The sequence below is a fragment of the Vombatus ursinus genome, unplaced genomic scaffold (assembly GCF_900497805.2).
Source record: "Vombatus ursinus unplaced genomic scaffold, bare-nosed wombat genome assembly UNPS02000582.1, whole genome shotgun sequence".
NCBI lineage: Eukaryota > Metazoa > Chordata > Mammalia > Diprotodontia > Vombatidae > Vombatus > Vombatus ursinus.
This window is the reverse complement of record NW_020940360.1, coordinates 35,067,560-35,091,492: the sequence shown is the minus strand read 5'-3', so window position 1 is coordinate 35,091,492 and position 23,933 is coordinate 35,067,560. Positions and strand designations below refer to the sequence as shown.

Genomic DNA, 23,933 nt, shown 5'->3' with positions numbered 1-23,933 from the left:
TTCTTCAGCCTCTCCACTCCATGCCCTAATGTACCCCCACACATTGGTGCTAAATTAATCTTTCATATACACCTCTTTCAACATGTCATTTCCGTGCTCTAAAACCTAAAGGAAATCCTTATAGCTTACCATATCAACGTACGGTCAGCTGCTTTCCTTTCATGGCCCTCCTTAATCTGACCCCATTCAGTATATGAACACAAATTTCTTTGCGACATTTCCCCAAAAAATGAAGCATACCTCTACTTTAGTTAACGTCAATCTCCTTAGGGCACTCCTCCCAACTTACATTCTCTCACCCTAATTGCTTTTCTAATGGTATTTCCTCTCCTTAAAAGACCCCCAACCCCTCCCCCACTGCTTTCTACCTATCCATTTCCATTCATCAGGTCCTTCCTCAAGTTCTATCTTTTCAATGAAAACTTCCCCTAATGACTGCAGCCATGCTAACCACATAGCCCCCCTCCACATTTTTCATCATTGTAGCCCCAGTACTTAACACATTGCCTTGTATATGGCAGGAATTTAATAAAATATATATTGAATTGAATTGTCTTACATGTATTGCCTAGATTGTACCGTTAACGTGTAATTTTATACTGTTCTTTTCTCTACTTGTATGACTTTCTATTTTAGACATCCTCATTAGTTATTTTGAAAGTGTATATCTCACCTTACCAACTAGACTCTAAGTTCCCCGAGGGCAGGGATTGTGTTTTATAATCTTTCATTGACATATTTTATTTTGACAGTCACATTCTTTTGGGATCTCAGTTTCAAGCACAGTGTTGGATACAGTAAATGTTTAATAAAAAGTTGCTGATTAATTCAGTAGCTAAAATACTTTACACACAAGTGTACTGTATCATAACCATATACTCTCATATTAACAGACAGAAGCCATAGTACACAATGACCTAGTTCACACTCTTAAGATTTTTTGACTGTGCTATGGTATTATGTTCCTAACTGCCTCCTGTCTCTACTAATTCATTGTCTTTATGAATTCATTATTGTAGATAGACTGCTGGACTTTGAATCAAAAATCCTGCCTCCAAAACTTACTAGGTATGTGAACACGAGCAAATGACTTAATTCACCTCTCTCAATTTCAGTTTCCTCATATGTAAAGGAGGGGATGATACTATCTACCTCATAGAGCTGCAGGGCAAATCGAGTGAGATAACATATGTGTAACATTTTGCAAACCTTTAAGTGTTATATAAATGCTAGCTATTATTATTGCCCATCATACCACTGGCCATGTAGACTTTCTACTCCACTTCTTGACTCAAAACCTTATTTTCTTTTGAAAGAAGCTTGTCATTCAAGGCTCCCCATGATAGGATTCCAGCCATATCTCACACTCTTCCTCCTCATGTAGTCTGTTACAAACAAACTGACTACTCCCTTGTCCCCCAATCTCTTTTTTATCTTTCCTCCAGTCTGTGGTTTCCCCTCTCACTATTCCCCATGCCTAGAGGGGATCCTCCCTCTCCATTTCTACCTGTTGGAATACCTCCCTTTCTTCAAGGTTTAAATCAAGTAACACCATTTCCATGAAGTTTTCCCTGACTTTTCTTATTCCCTTCCCCCCACCCTCCCCATGAAATGAAAGTTCTCTCCTTTCCCCCATATATATTTGTCATAGCACTTGATTTTTACTCTCTTTTCTACTTGTAACATTCTATTTTATTTTACAGTTGTTCCTGTATAGTTTTAATTCTCTACCCCGTTATTAGACTATCAGCTGCTTGAGGAGCTATGTATGTGCCTATGTCCATTTTCACTGGTGTGTCATTGGTATTGAGCTCAAGACTTTGCACATAGTAGGTACTTATTAAATGCATGTGAATTTAATTGAATGCCAAAATACCCAGATGCTTCCAAGCATCCAGATGGCTGGCAGTACAAACTTCAAAATGTGTGACTGAATTTTTTACTTTCCATCAGAATATTTCAACATCTCCTCAACCCCCGAAAGTGAAGTCATTGTCAGTGTCTACACATGCAATATAAATAAATAGTTGTGAGAGGAAAGGTTCAAATAACTACCCAGAAAAGATGAAAGGGGGTGGGGGGGGAGGAGGTGAAGAAGGAGGAAAGAGGCTTTAATTGAGAAGGGCCTTTTTCGACCTAATTATTTACCCTAGCTATCTGCATTGATACAACTCAATTTTTCTTTATTTATTGGGTGACATCCAGAATGTGAAGCTTTTAAGTGGAAAGTTAAGAAAACTGAAACTTAAATTCTCAAGGTAATTTTAACTTTCTCATGTTATTTATTTTTATACATCTGTATATATGTGAGACTCTAGCATTTATAAAATGCCATAAAAATCTTCAATTTTGCTTAATTTTAGCAGGGAATAATGTCAATAATGTAACAACCTATTATTTTTAAATTTATTTTCCTGTATACGTTTGTTGTTTTTGTCCAGTCATTTCAGTCACATCTGGCTCTTTGTGACCCATTTGGGGTTTTCTTGGCAAAGACAATGGAGTGATTTGCCACTTCCTTCTCCAGCTCATTTCAGAGATGAGGAAACTGAGGCAAGTAAACAGTTAAGTGACTTGTCCAAGGTCACACAGCTAGTAAGTGTCTGAGGCCAGATTTGAAGTCAGGAAGAGGACTCTGGGCCTGGAGTCACTCTATCCCTAAAACATGTCACTCTAGTCACTCTAGCTGCCCTAAAACATGGCTTGCAAGTTCCTTGAATAGAGGAAATATATTTATTGTGTATGTTCCTTAGTATAAATTGGAATACTCTATGAATAGATAATTGATGAATCCTCTACACATTGATGGTTTCCCATAATACTTATACCTATAAGAATTCGTAAGTCATAGGATGATAGATTTCCAGCTAGAAATTACATTGGTCAGTCCAACCCCCTCATTTTATGGAGGACGTAGCCAATATCACAAAAGTATTAAGTAGCAGAACCAGAATTTGAACCCGTCCTCTGACTCTAGATCTACTATACTACATCATCTCTATTCTACTTTAATAAGAAGTGCATCAATATTGTACTCTCATTCTGACTCTGACGTTTGAAGAAAAATTATCTGGGAAAGGTGAATTGAGAGTTAGAGCAATTTTTCAGATAGTTCAAGCAAATGTGGTCTAGGTTTTTAGACCCAGATATCTAGATAGTTGCTTCTAATTCTCCACTTTGCTCTGCAGGCCCAGACTGTCACAAATACAGAAGGAAACAGATTGTTGATAAATGTGATGAGATGAACATGGTCCACTAAGGTAGATTAATCCAAAAACATAAATGTAACTGAATAGTTTTTACCTGCAACAGAACCAAGCTACAGTCTAAAACCAATAGAAGATGGGCAGGTAGAGGGTATGATCTTTTAATGAGGCCTGACCTCTCTACTCTGAGTCTGTGAGGCAAAGAGAGGTGATAGGGAGAAGGAGGAGAAGAAAGAACTGTGAAGCCAGCCCTTGAGGAGAACTCTGACACACAGATAAAGGAAGCATCTCCATGGGAAATGTCTGAGTTTCTGAACTACCAAAGAGGCTTGAAGCTAAAGGAACAGATTAAAAATGCAATGTTAAACATCCCTGAAATCCATAGACTTGATTTCCTGGACCTAACAAGGATATTTCCATGTAGTATAACTTTGATTCTCTGTATAGCTGACTTCTTTTGAAAAAAAAAAATCTTCTCCTTTCCCCACCCCTTCCTTTGCCTTTCTTTCAATTTACTTATGTCATTCCACCCCACTCAAAATGTTTTTTTTCTCCTTACCCTTTTCCTTCCAACATATTTTCCTTGACTTCTTATTCTAGCCATAAATCAAGCATGTGCTTACACATGGTTTTTAGTTCTGACTGGCTACTCATACATATTTATACTGAAAACTCATGGCTCTTCTGGATTTTCTTTTTTAATTGACATAGATCCCCTTAAATTGAGGGAACTCGGAATGTTTCTGCTGAAGAAGGGAAAACTATGCAGGAGCATGATAGCTTTAGTCAAAATATCTGAGAGACTGCTGAGTTGAAGAGGGGATCAGCCTCTTCTATTGGGCCCCAGAGAGCAGAGCTAGGGACAAGGATGGAAGTTGCAATGAAGCGCACATAGGGTCAGCACAAGGAAGAATGTCCTTAGGATTAGAGCTATTCCAAAGTAGAATGGCTGCATTGGGAACAAATAATGGATTTCCCTTTATCCTACTTATTCTGTCCCACTGTGTAGAGAGAGTTGGGGCTGAAGTCAGGAAGATCTGAGTTCAAATCTGGCCCCAGATATCGACTAGCTATGTGCCCCTGGGCAAGTCACTTAACCTCTGTCTGCCTCAGTTTCCTCAATTGTACAAAGGGGATAATAATGCCACCTACCTTCCAAAGTGGTTGTGAGAATCAAATGAGATGTATAAAGGGTTTAGCACAGTGCCTGGCACATAGTAGGTACTTAATAAATGCTTCCTTTATCAGAGATCTTCAAGCAGAAGCTAGATGATCATTTGTCAGGTATGTTGCAATGAAAACTACCAAGATCTCTTCCAACTCTAAGATTCTGTGATTCTCTTAGAAACCCTAGGAAGCATATTCACCTTGGTATTTTATGTATTTATTTGTCTCTGGCAGCTAATGGGCAGAGTGGATAGAATGCCAGGCTTAGAGTCAGGAAGACTTTTCTTCCTGAGTTCCAGACACTTACTAGCTATGTGGCCCTGGGTAAGTTATTTAATCTCTGCCTGCCTCAGTTTCCTCAATCTGTCAAATAAGCTGGAAAAGGAAACGGCAAACCACTATAGTATCTTTGCCAAAAGATCCCCAAATGGGGTCACAATGAGTTGAACATGACTGAAACGAATGAACAACAACAACAACAAAAATTGTGTCTGGAGACTGCAAGAATACGAGATAGGTGGGGAACCCTACATAACAGAACCTGGTTCAGGTAAATTCACACAGGACCTAATACTAATGACTTGACACAATTTCTGTAGTCTAGATTCCCTAAATAACAACAGGGAAAAAAAAGTCTAATTCACTCTGAGTGATCCTGTCCAGTAGAGTGTTTGAACCTTTGTTTGAAAAGTCAAGTCCCTTCGATAACCAGAAATTGGATCAAGATCTTCAGGAGAATACTGTCAGCTATGACACATATCTCTATTATTCTCAGATAGGAAATCATACTCTCCCCAACCCCCAAATGCCCAAATCCACGTGAAAGAATATTTTGGAAGCATACCACCACCCTATTTTTCTGGAGTGCTACATCTGCCATTTTCATCATCTAGCACATAAAAGGAAACTATCCTTTAGATACTTTTCCTACAATTGCTTCTTCAGCAGGAGCTCTTTGCAGAAACAAACAGCTATTCCTTTCAGAAGAAGTTGCATTTCCTCATGCTCCCTTACAGCTGTACTTTCTAGCTTAATTTAGAATCCTTAGATAGAATTATGGTGACAAAGAAGCCTCAAACAATGCTTCCTGAAGTAATTGCTTCCATCAGTTTGCAGTTGCAAGTACTCTCTACTGGGTAAATTACATTTTCATTTTACATTTAGTGTCTTAGTTGTTGGCTTCTAAGATTAGTCACTCATTGCACTGAAAAGTGGAAGAGAGGAATGAATTTGGGACCATGTGCTACTACTTACTACCTGGGGGAAGGGACTTTGGTTGAGTCACTTCCCTTCTCAGGGCCTTAGTTTCCTCATTTGTAAAACAGGGGCAACAATAACTGTGTCACCTCCCTTCCTCACAGAGTTGTTGAGACTCAAAAGTAATGTTGCATATAAACACATTTGCAAACTTGAAGGCATTCCCTTCAATTATTTTTATTGTTAGAAAGTCTATAAGCTGGTAAGGTTGTCCTCCCTACTATGCTCTAGAACAGCCTTGAAAATGAATACAATCCATTTTCCAGCTTGTGTTTTTTGTTTTTGTTTTGTTTTGTTTTGTTTTTTGTTTAACTCATCTAGTCTCGTTCCAGGAAATACACTGACCCTAAAGCACCAATAAAAACAGTCAAGTCCACATTCTCATTAGCCACACAGCCAAAAGAGATCTTTACTCACCCTGGGCCCACAGGCAATTGATAATTTGAAAAATTGTTCCCAAGAGATTTCCCTAAATTCAAATACGACAATTCATTTGAATGGTCAAAAGTCAAGACCATTGGCCAGGGCACTCTCATTGGGGAAGAAGCCCAAATACCCTGAATTTGTGTGCCTGGATTTTTCTATTGGAGTTTTGGTGATGGTGGTGGCGGTAGTGGTGGTGGTGCTCCTTGATTTTTGAAGAGGATCAATGACATCATGGGTGATATCTTGACTTGGTGCATAAATTGGATTTAAGTGAGGCAGAGGTGCACAAAGTTATCAGCCTTACTCTCTCTTCCAGAGTTATCAAAGTTCAGTGGCAAGACAAAAGTCAATACAAGCGTCAATGGCTTGGGATGCATGGAAGTTTGTTGGACATATACCATACAGCCCCCATCTTCAATTTGGATCTCAAATCTCAATTTATGGCTAATACAATAACTGGGATTTAAGGGGTAGGGCACAAGTGTTCCAACCAGAGCTCTCGGAAGTGGGTCATGAGCAAATATTCCTTTTCTGACTGACATCAATTATCAAATGGCATAGGATGCTAGAGAGGCAGAAAAAACCTCCTTTTTGCAAAGACATGTTTTAGCCAAGGCACCTACTGAGAGTAAATGGCTTTGGCCCACAGCAGGCACCAAAGGAGAGGCACAAGAAGGCAGAGCTAAAGAGCAACTCTTGTTCCCCACCTTCCAGCTTACATCTGAAAGAGGGAAGAAAAAAAATTTTGTTTAAGTCAGAGGTGGGGTGGAGGGAGATGGCCCACACAGGTAACTAACAGATATTGGAGAAAGAGACCCTGATCAAAGAAATGTGGGCAGAGCAAGCAGAGAGAAAGAGGGAAGGGATGAATAGACCCAGAAGAATAGAAAAAGGGAAAAGATGCAGGTGGGAAATAACTTGAAATGATGCCAAGAGAGACAAAAGGCAGAACGTAAGAATGAAACTTTGACTAAAATGATTTCCTGCCCAAAGTCTTCTTCTTTCGAGATCATTCTTAACTTTGTTCAAGGCTTGGTTCAGGTACCACCCCTATACGGGCAATTTTTGGATCCTTGTGCCCCCACCTTTTTAACAACACCCTTACATTATTTTTGTTTACACTGAAGATTTATTTTGAATTAGTTTTTTCCCCAGTAGAATGTAAGTTCATTGGGGGAAGAGACTATTTCATTTTTGTCTAGAGTCAAGCACAAGGTCTAACATACAGTAGGCCCTTAATAAGTGCTTGATGAATGGTAGAACACTACAAGATGACGATATGGCACACTACAATGGTTTTTTGGCAAGGAACCAGCCATTCATTCCCTTTGCTTGGTTAAAAATGAGGAAATGTTTCCTTTCATGTGTCTTCTCTTAAAGACTCCATTTGTCAGGAAAATCCATTTCTGCAAACTGTGGGAACAGAGGGACAGTTTTAATGTGATGGGCTAAAATGATTCTAAATCAGTCGTGACAGTGAATGAGGCCTAGAGCAAAAGTCCTCAGACAACCCTCAAGAAGCTAAGAAATATACAATATTACATGTCCTTATAGACCTGAAGTTTTATGTCAACTGTACCTCTTTGGGGCCTTAAAATTATTATTTTAGAAAGCTGATAAACAATGTGCCATTTAGTAAAACCTCAGGCTATAGTATAATGATACATTTTGGGGTAGTAGAGGGAGGGTGATGGGACTTCTGGTTTGTCACACTGGTTTTTAATCTTCTTTGCATTTGAGTATGTGCTATAACACCAAAGTAATATAGTTTGAAGTAAAGTTGAGCAATGATATCCAATTGGTCAATAGTATCAAAGAATCATAGTATTAAAGAAATAGTTTTGTCAGTAAAGAATATATCAAGCTTCAAGATGAAATATGTTGGTCCTACATTCAGCTTTTCAGATAATTTTTTGGTTCCCAATAGCTCTCAATTCAGCAGTGAAATTACAGTGATTCTTTACATATGTACCATAATAGAGAAAAGAAAGCCTTGCCAAGTAAGGCTTATAGTCATTAAGAACTGGGTTCGAATGCTGTCTTTAGTGCTTAATAGCTATGTGAACTCAGGCAAGTCACTCAATCTATCACAGTCTCAGGCTACTCATCTGTAAAATGGCGATAAAAATAGCATGAAGAGCAGTGTGGCTAGTGGATATAGAGTCAACCTTGGAGTCAAGAAAATCTAAGGCTTCATTTCCTGCTTCTGACACATGCTGTTTGTGTCAAATAGTCACCATCCAGTTATTAGCCAGAGGGGAGGAGTCACTTAACCTCAGTAGCCCAGACAATTCTTTAATACTCTAAGTTGCAGCAATGTGTATCAGTAGAGAGAGAGATTTTCCTCACTGTAATTGCCCTGAACTGATGAAATCATTGGTATGAATTCAGAGTACAATCCTCATAAGATTTCTGTGCGGATCAAATAAGATAATATATGTAAAGGGCTTTGCAGATCTGATAGCAATATCTAAATGTCAATGTCATTTATTATAACTTTCAACTTTCCTTGGAAACAGATTGTACTATGACCTGTTGCTGGGCTACAAGAGGACAAGGATAGGGCAGAAAGGGGACAGTTGGATCTTACTTTAAAAAATAAATACAACTCACTCTCAACCTGGGGTCTTGAGAGTACAAAATAGGCAAGACTTCAGTAGCATAGTAATTTAATTTCCATTTAAAATCAGGGAGTTCTTTTTAAGTTATCTTAACTGCCATGGCTTACAAAAGCTGAGCTAATAGTAGAAGGAGGATTGTATAGATATTTCATTCACTTTTTTTTTTAAATTTTACAAATAGGTCCTTGTTACACACTACCTCAAAGCTCTTATTCCTTCATTTAATCAACATCAACTTACTTTCTGAAGAAATACGATGCCCAAAATTTTTAGTAAGCCTATAGAGACTCTAGGAGTTGCCTAGGAATTCAGTTTTTTGTTCTACTGGCCTATAATTCAATATTACAGAAGGATTCTCCTGAAGAAGTCTAGTTATTATAATTCTCTTATCCATCTCCACAAATAAATGGAGTGGAAAAGTGGCTCCATGAAACAATTGCCTGGCCACTACTGTTTTTTTCTATGGTGCACAAGGCCACAAACTTAAAATTATATTAAATTTCCAAATTGCCTTGATGTTGTGAACAGCCCCAAAGAACATGTTCTCTAGTACAATTGTTATATGGGGGGGGGGGGGAGAGAGAGAGAGAGAGAGAGAGAGAATGACTTTCAGCCAAGCACTCTTCTGGGACTTATTTATATCATATGTACCTCACCTTGGTATTGAGGCAAGGGAAAGATGGGAAACAGTTTGAGGAAAGAAGGGTACTTTTTTATAACTAGGGAGATATATAGCATATCCCAATATTGAGTATAACCCTCCTTTCCCTAAATTAATTGGCTCATCTTCCCCTTTGCCTCCACATCCAGATGAAGTATATAAGATGATGGAAAGATAGATTGATAGATCTGATAGAAACTAAACCTATGTTTTCTTTGGTATATCGAATCCTCAGATGAAGAACTTCTATCAGTGCAGGTCATCAAGAACTTTGAAATTTATAATCTTAGAAGGCTGCCTAGAGAGAAGCTAAATAACTTGTCCAGGGTCAAAAAGCTAGTACATGTCAGAAGGAAAATGTGAATTCCGGTATTACCTGGCTTTGAGGCCAATTCTGAATCCACTATACTATACTGCCATACATGTGCACACATACACATGGAATATGTAAAATACATATATATATGGAATATATATGCACACATATATGAATATATTTTATATTCAACCATAAGATCCTCCTCTAACCCTAGCTAGTCTGGGAAGAAACCAAAGGAACTCTTAAGTTGTCAAGATGATGACTCAGAAATCTAGGGCTAAGGAAAACAAAGCAAGTTAATTGTTTTTTTTTTCTGAGTTCCCTTGTTTTCCTTCCTATTTTCATTCATTCATTCAACAAATGCTGATTTAGATTTTCCAGGTCTGTTTCCTTTTCTACTTTCAATATATATTATGACCATATTTGTACCTTTTTTCTCAATATAATACCATCCTCAGAATCGAAAATTTGTAAGTTGCTACCTTCCTTTCTAATGTCTTTGCATGCCTTCCTGTGCACCCTATTTCCTTTAAATATCTAAGTAAGGTCTTTACTCTCACTGACTTACTTGAGATTTTACATTCACTGACAACTAATGTATCAACTTAAGCTATAAGGTATTTATATATATATATATATATATACACACACATATATATACACACACACACACACACACACACATATATATATATATATATATATGGCTTAAGGTATAAACCCTCCAAGAATTGTGGGTACTTTATACAGGGAGCTCCCAAAGTTAGAAAGTCTTCAAGGCCCAAAGGAAGGAGGTTATAATGGTGGAACGACAGGCAGAAGGGATGTGGTTGGATTCAATGATCTCTCGGTTTTCTATCAGTTGTAACATTCTATGATTTTATGATCCTTAGGGAAAGGGACCCTCTAAAATCACCCTTCCTACTCCTAAGACTGGCCCTGAATGTTTTTCCTTCTGAACTTTTTGACATAGATAATACCCTTTTATCATGGTTTCTTGACTTGGTCATGACACAGGTTACATATGCATGTGCTACTCTCTTGGTGATGATGGTGCAGAGTTTTAATCATATTGAGGCAATAGGGAGCACTTTCCCTTTAAGGGATGCTAAGGCCCCAGGTCCTGGCCACCATTCTGGTTACCTTCATTTTTGCTCTGTCCCCTAATGCTTTCTGGGATTTGGTCCTATAAATCTTTGCATAGCATCTGATGATGGTGAGGGAAAAGAAACGATGGGATCAAATCAGATCATGGACTGTGATGTAGTGCACAAGTTTTATTAAATGTTGCTCATCTTGACAGCCTTTTATATTTGAAATTATTAAAAGCATAAGGAAACTGCTGAACCCTCCCTGACTAAAGAATCTTGGCCACCAAGTTAAATATCTAGTCATCTGTGTTGTACATTAAGTGTGATGGCACATATCACAGTTTGGGATTTAGATGGAAAAATCAATACCCTACAGGAAATCTACAGCTGTAGAGCAGATTTCGTATCAGCCGATGCTTTCGCTGTCAGAGCCTTCTGATTACACACACTTGTATAATCCAGGCATTGATTTCTTTCTGCTTTCATTTAGCTTACTTAATATCCCTCACCTTTTCAAGAAACTCAGAGATTTTTAAAAAGTATTTTATTGAATGAGATGAGGGAAATCCAAACACCACCCAACCTTTCAGGGTAGCATAGTAGCATCTACCCTAAGACAAAGGACTTCAAATAAATGCCTGTGATTCAATGTAATGACCATCTAATCCCCTGCTCTGGTTCTTCTAGGAGCCCAGGATGATTCAGAAACCATCCAGTGCTCTCTCTGCTAGATCCATCCTGGCAATCCCTCAGATATATAAACATTGTCTAAACCAGAGGCTATACTTGCTGTCCTAGAAGCTAGAGCTATATCCTGAAGTTAAGAAAGCCCTCTGTATCCAAGGGCCCAAACTCCTACAACAAGTCCTTATCAGACTTGCTCAAAGATCTACTAAGCAAGCTCTAAGGACTCTGCAATTATCCCCCAAATCATTCTTTTTTGTTTCAAATGTTAATTTTTCTGGGCTTCATAACTAGCCCTCAAACTACTAGCCCTCTCACAGATGAAAAGCTAGTTATATCTCTCACTAGAGAAATACTCTCTCTGGTTTTTCTTTGGCCTCCTTCCCTTCTTATGGGCATGGGAGTAGAGAGAGTTGAATATGTTATCAAAAATAGATCATTTCAAACAAAAACCAGGGAGGCAAGGATTGTACTAGTCCCAAATCTTCCCAAACTACAACACGATATGGTGTTTAAGCATGGCCCTAACTAAACATATCTTTTTGCTAATGATAGCAGAAAAAGATATTCTTTTTTTTTTCCCTCTTCCAATACAAACTGACCACAGCCAGGGCCTTCGCCAACTCATCTTTCCAATAGCAAAGGAGTAGGAGAGAGAGAGGAAATATCAAAATACTTTCATTGCTTCCTTCAATAAGAACCAAACTGTCCAAAAATCACTGTGATAATTGAGTACCAATATTAATGGCTCTGCCTGCCTTCAATCAGGTATAGCAGAAGGTACATAGCGAAACTTTTTAAATACCATGTCTGAATGGGAAGAGCTGCTCATTGAAAGAGTCTATATTAACAAGAGCAGAACTGAAGGATTCAGTGTCCCACTGATAAATTCGAGAAAATGTAAGGGTTCAGAGAAATTTGATTTATAAGAATTGAATCTTCCCTGCAACCAGCCAAAGTATAGCACACAGCGATGAGTAGTGCTGTTGTAACTGAATAGGGCTATGGAGCCAAAAAAAAAAAAAAAAAGTGTTTCTCTCTTTCAACATAGTCACTGTGGCTAGAATGGGCAAGAACTGTATTTTTTTCATGCTTTTCCTGCTCTTTGGACACTTTGTTTTTATGGAACAGTTGGTGTCAGGGAGAAGCCCAAAGACCGTTGCATGTGGAATTTCCTAATGCAGAGATTTGGCAGACAGGCTCTTACTGGATTAGGCCAAAAATGAAACAGAAATTAGACTACCTCGAGATATAATAACTAAGCATTCTCACTCTCATTCACTGGGAGCAAATGTTGTACTTAAAATGCAGTTGGAAAGAAAGGAAAATTTAGGGGAAGACATAACTGAATTCATCAAACAGCTTCATTTTCAAAAGCAGTGTTTGAAATCTCTTTAAATAAATGACAATTCATTCCCTGTTTACTTTAGGTAAACAGAAAATTCATTGTGGAGTACTCATTTTGAAAAGCTAATCAAGAACATTAGGTCCCAACAGATTCATTTAATAGAAATATAATAGGCCTTCTTGCTTGCTTTTCATCTTGTCTAGCTGAAAATGCTCAAATGAACAGCAAATTAACCCTCCTTTGGAATACAGTCCTTTTCACCACTGATATCCTCTCTCTTACGACTTGTAAACATCCTCAATTCTTCTTGTCAGTGCTTTTGCTTACTTGCTTTGACTCCTTCTACACAGAAAAACAGGATGGAAAGAGCCTGATTGCATTTGGTAAGAAAGTGGCAAAAACGTTGAATTCTAAAGGGAGTACTGCGTGTAGACTCTGCTATCTTTTTTTTTTCTAGACAAAGAAAATTTTACACCTTTGTCTAAAAATAGTATACAGATATCAGGTGGGAGTGGGGCTGGGTCTTTTTAAAAGCTACATATATATAAATATGTATGAAATATATCTCTGTATATGTATACTTATTGTCTGTATATTTTTAACTTTTCTAACCAGGGAAGGGCTGCCTATAAGCTACCATACCAAGCAGATGAATGAAACCGGGCCATTCAAGCTCTATAATCAGATATAAAAGATTTGCAAACAATTTGAGATCTTATAATTATTCAGTGATATCAGCATTTAGAACTTCTATACAGATAAAACTCTAATATTTCATAACTTATGTAATAATGTACAAACCCTTTCAAAAACTTTTTTCACTGTGCTAAAGTAACATTCTAGACTTGTTGTAAGTATGTTATTCTTACAAGTAGTTCGCAGTTATTCTTGAAGGCAAGCCTTGGAGTTTCCTTAGCATAGTGCTGCTGGGGGAAATTTTCAGCATGTCCATCTTCATCTCTAGCCTGAAGGGAAATATAATGGCCTATTTAGGGACTTACAAATAATGGAAGAAAAAAAAGCTAAAAGCATAACAGCTCAGATCATTAAACAAACGGGAATCCAGAAATAACAACATTATTAAGAAGTTTATTTAAATACGCAGTACGCCTTTTAGATATCAAAACTTGGGATTTTTCTTTCCTTTAAATAGCTTAGGCTGAACATGCAAATTCATTGTGTTCTAATACTTAAAACAATAAGAAACAAACCAAAATCCAATAGTTAAGCTGAAAGTCATACCACTTTAGGAGTTTCATATGACTTCATTGCATTTTCAGGATTCCATTACATACATACTTGCGTAAACTTGTTGACATGCTCAAGCATTCTCTAGATAATGTACTTTTTTTGTCGTTTTAATAGCAAGGCCATAAGAAAAGAGATTTGCATACTTATAATTGGCATCATAATACTGTTAGCGATAAACTGATTTCCCCTCTATTTTTAAATAAAGATCTGAAAGGAGCAACGCTCTAGCAAGAACAATGAGTATTCAATCAAATGCAGTAAAAAATATTTAATTAAGAAGCTGCATTAAAAGTTACTGGTTATTTTGATCTACACTGTTAATTAAGAAAGCTGAAGTTTAAATGGAGACATTAACAGAACCCATTAGCAATACCGTTTGCATACAGTATTTTCCTTCTAATCTACATCATTTTCGGGTTTGGAGTTAAAGCAAAGGGAGAAAGAAGTAGGTGAAAGGAGGAGTGTCAGCAGCACACTCATTAAGCCATTCATTTGGGCGACACTTGCACTCTGTTCCGCTCTCATCTCAACTAATCCCTAAGCTGTTCACTCTCCCAGCCTCCTGAAATTCACAGCTGAGCTGTCTCCCTCACATATGGCTTGCATATAATTATGCATATTCCATTTTACACTGCATTAAAATGACGAGCTCCTGGCCCCAAGCCAGCTTATTTAAATAAGCCCCAGTGAACTAAGAAAAAGAAGAGAAACACAGGAAAGCCATAGAGTAAGCAGCAGGTAGCTCTGTCTACTGTCTTTTCAGAAAAAAATATGTCTGACACAAAGAGAGTTGAAAACTACCTGTTGTGATATATGGACTGAGGCGGGGAAGATGAGTATACATCTAGCAAGCCCTGACAGCCTTTATGCATTGTTTCTCCTTGATGGAGTGAAATTGGTCTGATGTTGTTGGATGTCGCTGGGAACTCTGGGAGCATTGTTTTTTGTATTGCCATTTCAGAAACAAATCCACATTTTGCAAGCCCTGGGATGCGTAGCTCATCATCATAAAGGCTTTTGCTTCCCACTGTAGGGATGGATGGGAGTTAGGATGGAATAATTCAGAAGAGGGAATGACAAGGCCACTAGTATTTGGGTCACAGAAGGATTAGGGTGGGTGTTTTTTTTAATTGATTTGTTTTAAAAATTAGGAGTGCCCCCCGTTTTGGATTCAATGCCTCTTTTATTGAACCTTTTCCTGATGCCCAAAGCAGTTGACGTTAGAGGAGGAAAAAAATACAGTGTGAGAGTCCAAGCTGTGTAAAAACTGTCTCTTCCTGAGTGTTTAACATCTTGATTCGACAGATAGCAACTTAAACTGTCCACAGTTTTACTCTAAGTAAAACTGATACTCAGGGTGTTCATTCTTCTCTATGTCAGGGTGACCTGATAACACATGATACAGGGTTACACATACTATGTACTATATCAGGATGACCTATTTAAGGAAATGTGGCCTTAAGTTGGGCCGGTTACAAATCTGTCATTACTTGCCTCTCTTATGGGAAATCTTTCCAGATTCCCTTAGCTCTTAGTGTTCACTCCATCCTTCCCAAATTATCAAGTATATGCTTATCTGTAAACCTACTATATCCCTGCCCCGCTCCCAGTAGAATATAACTCTATAGTATATTCTAACTCTACAGTATTCTACTCTACAGTACTCTACTCTGTAGAGTATTCTACTCTACAGTAACTCCCAGTAGAATATAAGCTTCTTGAGGGTAGAGACTGTTTTTCATTTTTGTCTTTGTCTTTTTTCTTTTGCTTTTTTGCCTAGTGAAATTGCACACAGTAGGTGCTTAGTAAATTCTTGTTGGGCTGAATTGGATTAGATTGTGGTTATGGTGACCCTGGTGGTTAGAAGTAAAAAATGGAATACTTCAACAAAAGAAAGATTTTTTTATGCCTAGAGCAAGTAATGGATACTGCTACATGAAACTCTGCTTGTAATGCTTGGCTCTTATAAATAAATTGTAAACACCTCTCTACATTGCAACTTCCTAGAAGGTAGAAACCATATCTAATTTATCTTTGTTTCCCTACAGTGCCTAATACACAATAGGTACTCAGTAAATGTTTGCTGGTACATGGATGAACACTGATGTGTGCTGAACTTAAAACCTGCTATAAGCAAGTCCTCAGAAAAATGACATTAGATTAGGCAAAAGGACTTCAGCGAGTCCTTGTACATTCTTAGTGTGTTGTGTTACATATGCCTGAAAACACACTTTGCATATAGTTATACAGGGGCCAGTGTGTTTTCATATGTATGTCTATATTCACGATATATATGTATCTTATACATAAATATTCATAAGCTAGAATGTGTTTATTATACATGTACTACGCATACACATACATACACACCAGATGCCTAGTGATATTGTCAACATTGCTGATTAAAAATAAAAATAAATTTATTTCCTTTACATGTAAGTCTCTTATGAGTTATTGATTTTTTTTAAATTACCATATTATGTAGGTCTTAAATTTGTCTATTCACAACAACTAGCTCAGTATTTATAATTCATAATTCATGAGGTTAAATAAAGTATTAAAGTATGACCCACTAATGCTCAATGTTCTAGAAACTTTCCTAGGAGGCATGTGGGGTTTGGTATAAAAAATAAAGAAACTTATAGAATGCCAGGTCCCTGAAGGGACTTTAGAGATCATCTGATCTAATACCCTCACATTAAAGGGAAGGAGACTGAGTCTCAAGCAGGTGAGGTGATGTGCCCAGGCTCAAATGGTTATAGAGTCTCTGGCCTCACCATGCAACACTCCCACCACACGCTACTATGGGGCCTCCTGCAACTTGAACCATCCTGTTTTCACAGCTTGTCTTATAAGATCTTCCATTTTTTTCTCTGTATCACACATCCCCTTCACTGGAAAGTGCCTGAACCTCTGACAATTAATCTGACTACATAGTTAAAGAAATTCCATCCTACAACCATTTGCTTGGTATCCATCACACAACCACAGAAATGGAAAACACACATAGTGAAAGGAAACCCAACACCACCACCCACATGCACACCATCACACACATACATACATACCCCAGCACTGCTACCACCACCAAAAATAATCCTCACAGTATTCTGAATTTCTAAATGGTCTAAAGTTTTAAACTTCACTAAGGACTAAGAGAAGTCAAGTATAATCATCTAAAAAAAATAAGTTTTAGGTGACAAGAGGTGTCCTGCTCCCTTCTCTCTTGGGAATAGGTGTAATTCTCTTGATAGCTGCTTGATCTAGAGGGATATAGTCAAATCTTTTGAGTGGTCTGCTATGTACCACTAGAGGGGTAAGGGATGTATGTGACTCTCAGAGGAATGTTATATTTGAGTTGGAAAATGTTATTCTAGGAACAGCTTAGCACTGCCTGGCATATAGTAGGTTCTTGTTGACTTGAAGTGTTATATGATGGTCTATTTTTCCAGCTTAACTGCTGATTAGAGAGGAGTCACCCTAAAAAAATTTGGAAGGCTTCAGTTCATACTTGCTTCTCACAGGCCATTTATGAATAATCATGATTGAGAATACATAGCAGTCATAGGATCATAGCTTTAGAGTTGGAAGGGAACTTACAGGTCAAACTGTCCAGCTTCCTCCTTTTACAGATGAGGATGGACCCATGGAGGTTAAATAACTTGCTTGAGGCCACACACATACAGATGGGTGTTTAGTTCTTCCCCACCACAAATGCTACACTATTTATTTTTATAAGAGTCAGTGGAAGGATCTTATTCTAGCGCCAGTATTCTTTTGCTGCTTCCTAAAAGCTAAATTAATGCCTGCATGATATCTACTATATATTCAGTTCATTACTTGATTGACCTATGATTTTAAATGAATCAAAGATATAGAGCTAGAAGGAATCTCAGAGAGCTTCTCTCATCTCAGAGACCATCTAGTCCAAACCCATCATTTTATAGAGGAAAGGCCTAGGTATGTTACGTGACTTTGCTCAAGGTCACTAAGGCCATAAGCATCAGATGGGGGATTTGAACCCAGGGCCTCTGACTTCAGAGCCAGTGATCTTTCTAACTGTACTCTGACTTCTTCCTGCCTTAATAGATGCTCATCATGAGTTGCTGAAAAATGACATCACCTGGTGGCCAACCTTCTGCCACTGAGCTTCCACAAATCTAGGTAGGCTGGCCCATAATTCAGCACCAAGCCTATAGTTAAAACCTATCCATAGTGTACTGGCATAGACTTCGAGAACCTAGGATCTCTTCCAGCCCCTGGTTATGTGACAGAGTAAATCTTCAGGGCAGATATTAATACCATGCCAAAATCTGTTGTTCTCCTTTTTTGTAAGTTGCTTTCAAAGCTCCAATAATTGCCTTAGCAATCAATTGCCCAAGCTGACTTTTTCTTTTTTTTTCCATGCTGACTTTTTCAATTAACCATAAGAGGTTTTATCAGCAACCCTACGACATCACTCAGAGCACTCTCAGACTTGACCAAATATTCCTCTCTATTTGTAGCAGCAAAGACTACCAAATAAGCACTGTCATGCATGGTTGGTGGCTCCATCTTTGGCCCAAGAAAGCTGAAGAGATCTTTCTGAGAGAGAGATGGAAACAAGAGTAAATGCTTGATTCAGGGTGGGAGGAGAGGCAAGGCTAGGTTTGGTAGCACATTCCTAAGGGCCTCTATAGGGAACAAAAGAAAAGTTCTCCATTCTTTCATAGTGGGACAGATGGAGCCCAACTCCCTTTGAATGGATCATACCACTTCACTGGAGTGCTAGGCAAAAATCCCTGGGAACTTCCTCTCCCAAGCTGCAGAATTCCTCCAGGAAGATTCCTGAACCTCTGGTTGTGGTCATTGTCTTCTTCCATATCTATGCCTGGATACAGTAGAGCCCCATATTAATGTTGAGGTCCAGGGACAAGGAAAGCACTTAAGTTACAGACTTGCTGGCAGAGTGAGAGAATGGCAATATATGAAACACAATTTGGACCAAAATATAAGTGAAATCATGAGGTAGAATTTAGAATTTTTTTTTCCTTCTGTACTTCTTCATAAGTAACTATACCCTTGCTAAGGCATTGTGTACTTGCTTTAAATATAGCATAAGGAGGAGTTGACCCTAGTGTTTTCATAAGAAATGTTACTGTCAGATCAAAGGAATATTTTTTTACCTATTATTATTGTGAGTTGCTTTCACTTCAAGACACAAAAAAGAAATCAAATAAAAATCCCCAAATTGCATTATAGTGGGAAAGGGTTTTACCATTTAGCTGCCTGTCATATATACAATTTTAAAAGGAAATTTCAGGTATTTGGGGTATTAAAATAGATGAAGGAATATTCAATAAATAGTAAAGGAGAAGAAAGCTTAAAGTATTGGCCTATGGAACAAAAAGCTAGCATTTATATATCACTTTGAAGTTTACAACGTGATTTTCAATCTTGGAGTTCCAAATTCCAATTCCAATTATTGTCTTGGTTTATTCTCATAACAAACTTGGAAGGGAGGTGATATTATTTCCACCATTTTACATATAAGGAAACTGAGGCAGGCAGAGGTTTAAGTGACTTGCCCAGGGTCACACAGCTAGTCTTCCTGACTCTATGACTATTTTTTTTTCCTAGCACTGTGTCATCCACCTGTCTTATACCTCAATACCTCTAGCCTAAACAAATTCAATACCTCATCTTTAGTCCGCTTTTGCAAATATCATCACCAATTCCATGCTTTTATTTAATTTGTCACACAATTTTATTATTGTGTGTTATTTTATTTTGTAGCTTGCAGTAAAAGCTCTCTCATACACTCAGACCAGAGATTTTATTATCTATTTGATAGTCAAAGTCTGCATTCTTTCTTCTGGTTTCACTGCTATAGGTTACTCCTGGCTGAAGAAACTCCCATCTACCAATGCAAGTCTGTATCTTCTTCAAATCTAGAGTTTCAGCATTGTCTCGGGTACTGAGTCATTAAGGGATTTGCCCAGGCTCACATAGCAAATATGTGTCAGAGGCAAGACATGACTCCAGGTTTTCCAGGCCAGCTCTCTATCCAATTTGCAAACCCCCTTCAAACCCTAGAATCACAGAATCAGAATAAGAGCTGGACAATGTCTTAGAGAACCATTCCCCTCATTTTATAACTGAGGCCCACAGACATGGAATGACTTGTCTAGATGAATACCTATAACGTAAGAACTATACTTGGCTACATAATATACCTTAGCTGGATATTTCTCCCATCTGACTGGCAAAGATTAGCAGGGAAAAGGTAACACTGTTACATTTACTATAACTAAGCCACTAAGCTAACATGATGTGGGCAGGACAAAAATAATCAAATTACAATTATACAAAAATCATAGTTTATATGAAAGGCAGTAGCACATAGAGTTGGCCTCCAAGCAAGGACTGACCTGGGTTCAAGTCTTGCCTATGACATACTGGCTATGTGACCCTGGACAAATCACTTATCAACTTGGTGCTCTAGGCAACTCTCTAAAACTATAATTGCAGAAGCATTGACCTGCATTGGAATAAATTGGCATATTTATACCAATAAAATCACAGGTTCGGTCCCTATGCACAACAGTTTATAGAGCACTTCTCTGGTGACAATCCTGTGAGGCAGGTATTTTATGCAGTATTTTTAGTCCTTGGGCTGGTGGGTGGCTTCATGGTTAGAGCACTGGGGCTGCAGTCAGGAGGCCCTGAGTCCAAATCCAGCCTCAGACACTTACTAGTTGTGTGACTCTGGGCAAATCACTTAATCCTGGCTGCCTCTGTTTCCTCATATGTAAAATGAGCTGGAGAAGGAAATGGCAAACCATTCCAGTATCTTTGCCAAGAAAATCCTAAATGAGGTCACGAAGAGTCAAACACAGCTAAAGAACAACTAAAAATTATTAGTCCTGTTTTATAGATGAGGAAACTGAGGCATAAGGAGCTCAAGGGACTTGGTAATAGTCACACACAGCTAGTAAGAGTCAGAGTCAAGACTTCAGCCCTGGTCTCCTGACTGTACTGGCTATACCATGGCAGACTGTGTGTCCATAAGATTCTAAAACCCCTCTCCTGAGTTTAAAAAAAAAAAAAGCTAGGGGAGCTAGGTAGCGCAATGGATAGAGCTCTGGCCTTGGAGTCAGGAGGACCTGAGTTCAAATCTGGCCTCAGACACTTGACATTTACTAGCTATGTGACCCCGGGCAAGTCACTTAACCTCATTGCCTAGCAAAAAGCAAAAAAAAAAAAAAAAAAAAAAAGCAAGTATTCTTCCAGATGGGTGACTAATGAAACACAAGTTCCTATGATTCTATGTGACAAATGTGTCAATGGGCACACATTGTGGAATCAAATTAGTTACTTCATTTGAATAAGAATCATAAAAATCGACATAGATCTATGCTTTACAAAATCTCCATTCAAGAGGTCTTTCAAAGATTTCTTCTGATGCCTCATCAGAAGGCATGGAGGTGATCCTAGGTTCTCAATGTCTATACCAGCAGTGGGTAAATCCTGGCAGATCCTATTCATACAGAAAAGCTTCCAACACAAGTCATGATAGACTGTATGCCTGTTGTCCGAGGACCAGAATAGCCAAGTTTAAAGACACTAATCACCAGGATGGCCACAAGAGGATGAAATTTTCAGCCATGGATACTAAGTCATAGAGGAAGCTCTATCTCTGCTGATGGCAACAGGAGCCACACTGGTAAGATCACAGAGCTTTTCAAGTATTGAATGGCTTGCTAAGCAATTTTCCAATACTATAGCAATTAATCCCTATGAAGTAGGGAGGTATAAGCAGAAAATGTTGCCATCCTCACTTTCACAAACATAATCTTATTGAATTGAATCTGCCTCCATTTTGAAGATGAGGCAGATTCCTGGGGCTCAAGAAGGTTAAATTATTTGTCCAAGATATGACAACAGTTCAAAAAGTCTCTCTGTTTTTTAGGACTCTGGACCTCCTGCTTCCTGGCACTCCCAACCTTGCCCTTTTCTGAAAGCTTCCATGATTTATTCTGGAAACTTCCATGTCCCATGGCCTCACTAACCAGTCCCTAGTGTCTGCTTTCCAGTGATATTAGAGATGGGGCACGCATCAGAGGGACCTAACTGAGAACTTTCTCTCAATAAAAACTATGGCCTTTGTCTGCTTGGTACAGAGGATATGGGAAGCCAGCTATTATCACATAGTACCTAGAAGGAGTGATAGAGAGCACATGAAGCTTGGTGTGCCAAGTCCAAGGGCAGCCTCTGCCCAAGAGCTCACTGATCCCTATTCCTCCTTCAACTACAGGCTGAAGGCTGTCACATCATGATCTGAAAAATTCCTTCATTGTCTTTCCTTTGTTGCTCCTTCTTCCCATGATCTTACCCATGGGAGTCTTATTTTAGTCCCTGAGTCTTCCCTTGTGGGAATAAGAACTCACCATGATAAAGCTCAATGGATCTTTGCATCATTGTCCTATCTGATTCTTATGATTAAGGGCCCAAACTATTAGTCTGAGATAAGTCACACAACTATCAAGCAAGCCAAGGCTCAAACTCAAGTCTTCTACAGAAATCAATAATTGTGCATTTGAATTCTATTTAATTAAAGTTTTAATGCTAGGGAAGAAAAGACAGAAGAGGTTGGGTTTATATTTTGTTGATATTTTTAAAAATCAGCGGGATTAGGGTCTTTTTTCTAATGTATAGAAAGTTACCAACTCAGACAACTTATAGAATTTCAATCCTATTAATTTCCATTACCTCCATTATGACCTTTGCTGAAATACATAGGAGTTCATAAAACTAGAAGGGGATTTGGGCATGACCTAGGCCCAGTAGCTTAAAAAGGAATAGATCCTTGTACCATCTTGTATTGTATTTATTGGTGTACCATTCCTTATCCCTACTAATCTTGGCAGCTGAGCCCTATTTCCTGGAGTAGATTTAGCTTCACCCACTGACTTTGACTCTGGAACTAATCCTGGAGCTCTATGGAAATAGGTCATGCATTGCATTGAGAAGGTCTTGCCATGACCTTGTAACCAGGTCCTTTTGCCCAGAGGAAAGGACATATATAAATAAAGACAAGTAAAGTAGCTGGTGGAATGTCCATAAGCCTAGGCCCTTATTTCATAAGAATTCTACCCAACCCCTGTGTTTGTCCTTATAATAGTCAGCATTTATATGGTGCTTTGAGATTTGCAACACATTTCACATATATGATGTCATTTGATCCTCACAATAACCTTGTAAGGCAAGTGCTATTATTATCCCTATTTTAGGGATGAGGAAATTGAGGCTGAGAAAGGTTAAGTGATTTGCCTTGTATCTCACAACTAATGAGTGTCTAAGACAGGATTTAAACTCAGGTCTTCTAGGCTCCCAAATTAGCAACTGATTGATCCGCTAAGCTACCTGGCTGCCTAGTCCTAGATGAGTATATGTGTAAGAGACAGTAGTTCCCTTTCTCTACCTCAGTATGAAACCACAGGGCCACTAGTATCTCTGAGCAATCTGGTAGTTGGTCTATTATTGGCTGAATAGAGCACACATTCTGGGAATAGCTTAAGCATGAAGCCATCTTTCCCTAGCTCAGGAAAATATAGAAGCCAAAAGGTGACAGCAAGGTAGGTCAAAGACCTGTATTGTCTTCTTGTGCCCTCCCTGTATGACTACATATATTTGTGTGTGTGTATATATATATATATATATATGTATGTATGTATGTATGTATGTATGTATGTATGTATATATACACACACCCACACTACATTGTTTATATATCATTCCACAAACTCTGTACTTAGATCAACTTAGTGTAAGGCTTTGTTTCCTAATATCACAAATGTAATTGGTACATAATACACCTTGATGCCCTAGTTCTGGTGGCTAGGTTTTTGCCCTGTTCTTCA

At 38.4% G+C, this 23,933-nt stretch overlaps 1 protein-coding gene across 1 annotated transcript in view; it reads right to left on the bottom strand.

Annotated features, from left to right (window-relative positions):
- SOBP (sine oculis binding protein homolog) overlaps positions 1-23,933 on the bottom strand; it is a 226,321-nt gene that overhangs the window by 79,745 nt on the left and 122,643 nt on the right. Inside the window, exon 5 of the mRNA XM_027856556.1 lies at positions 13,650-13,745. Coding sequence (XP_027712357.1) covers positions 13,650-13,745 — 96 coding nt within the window. The remainder of the gene's footprint in view (positions 1-13,649; positions 13,746-23,933) is intronic.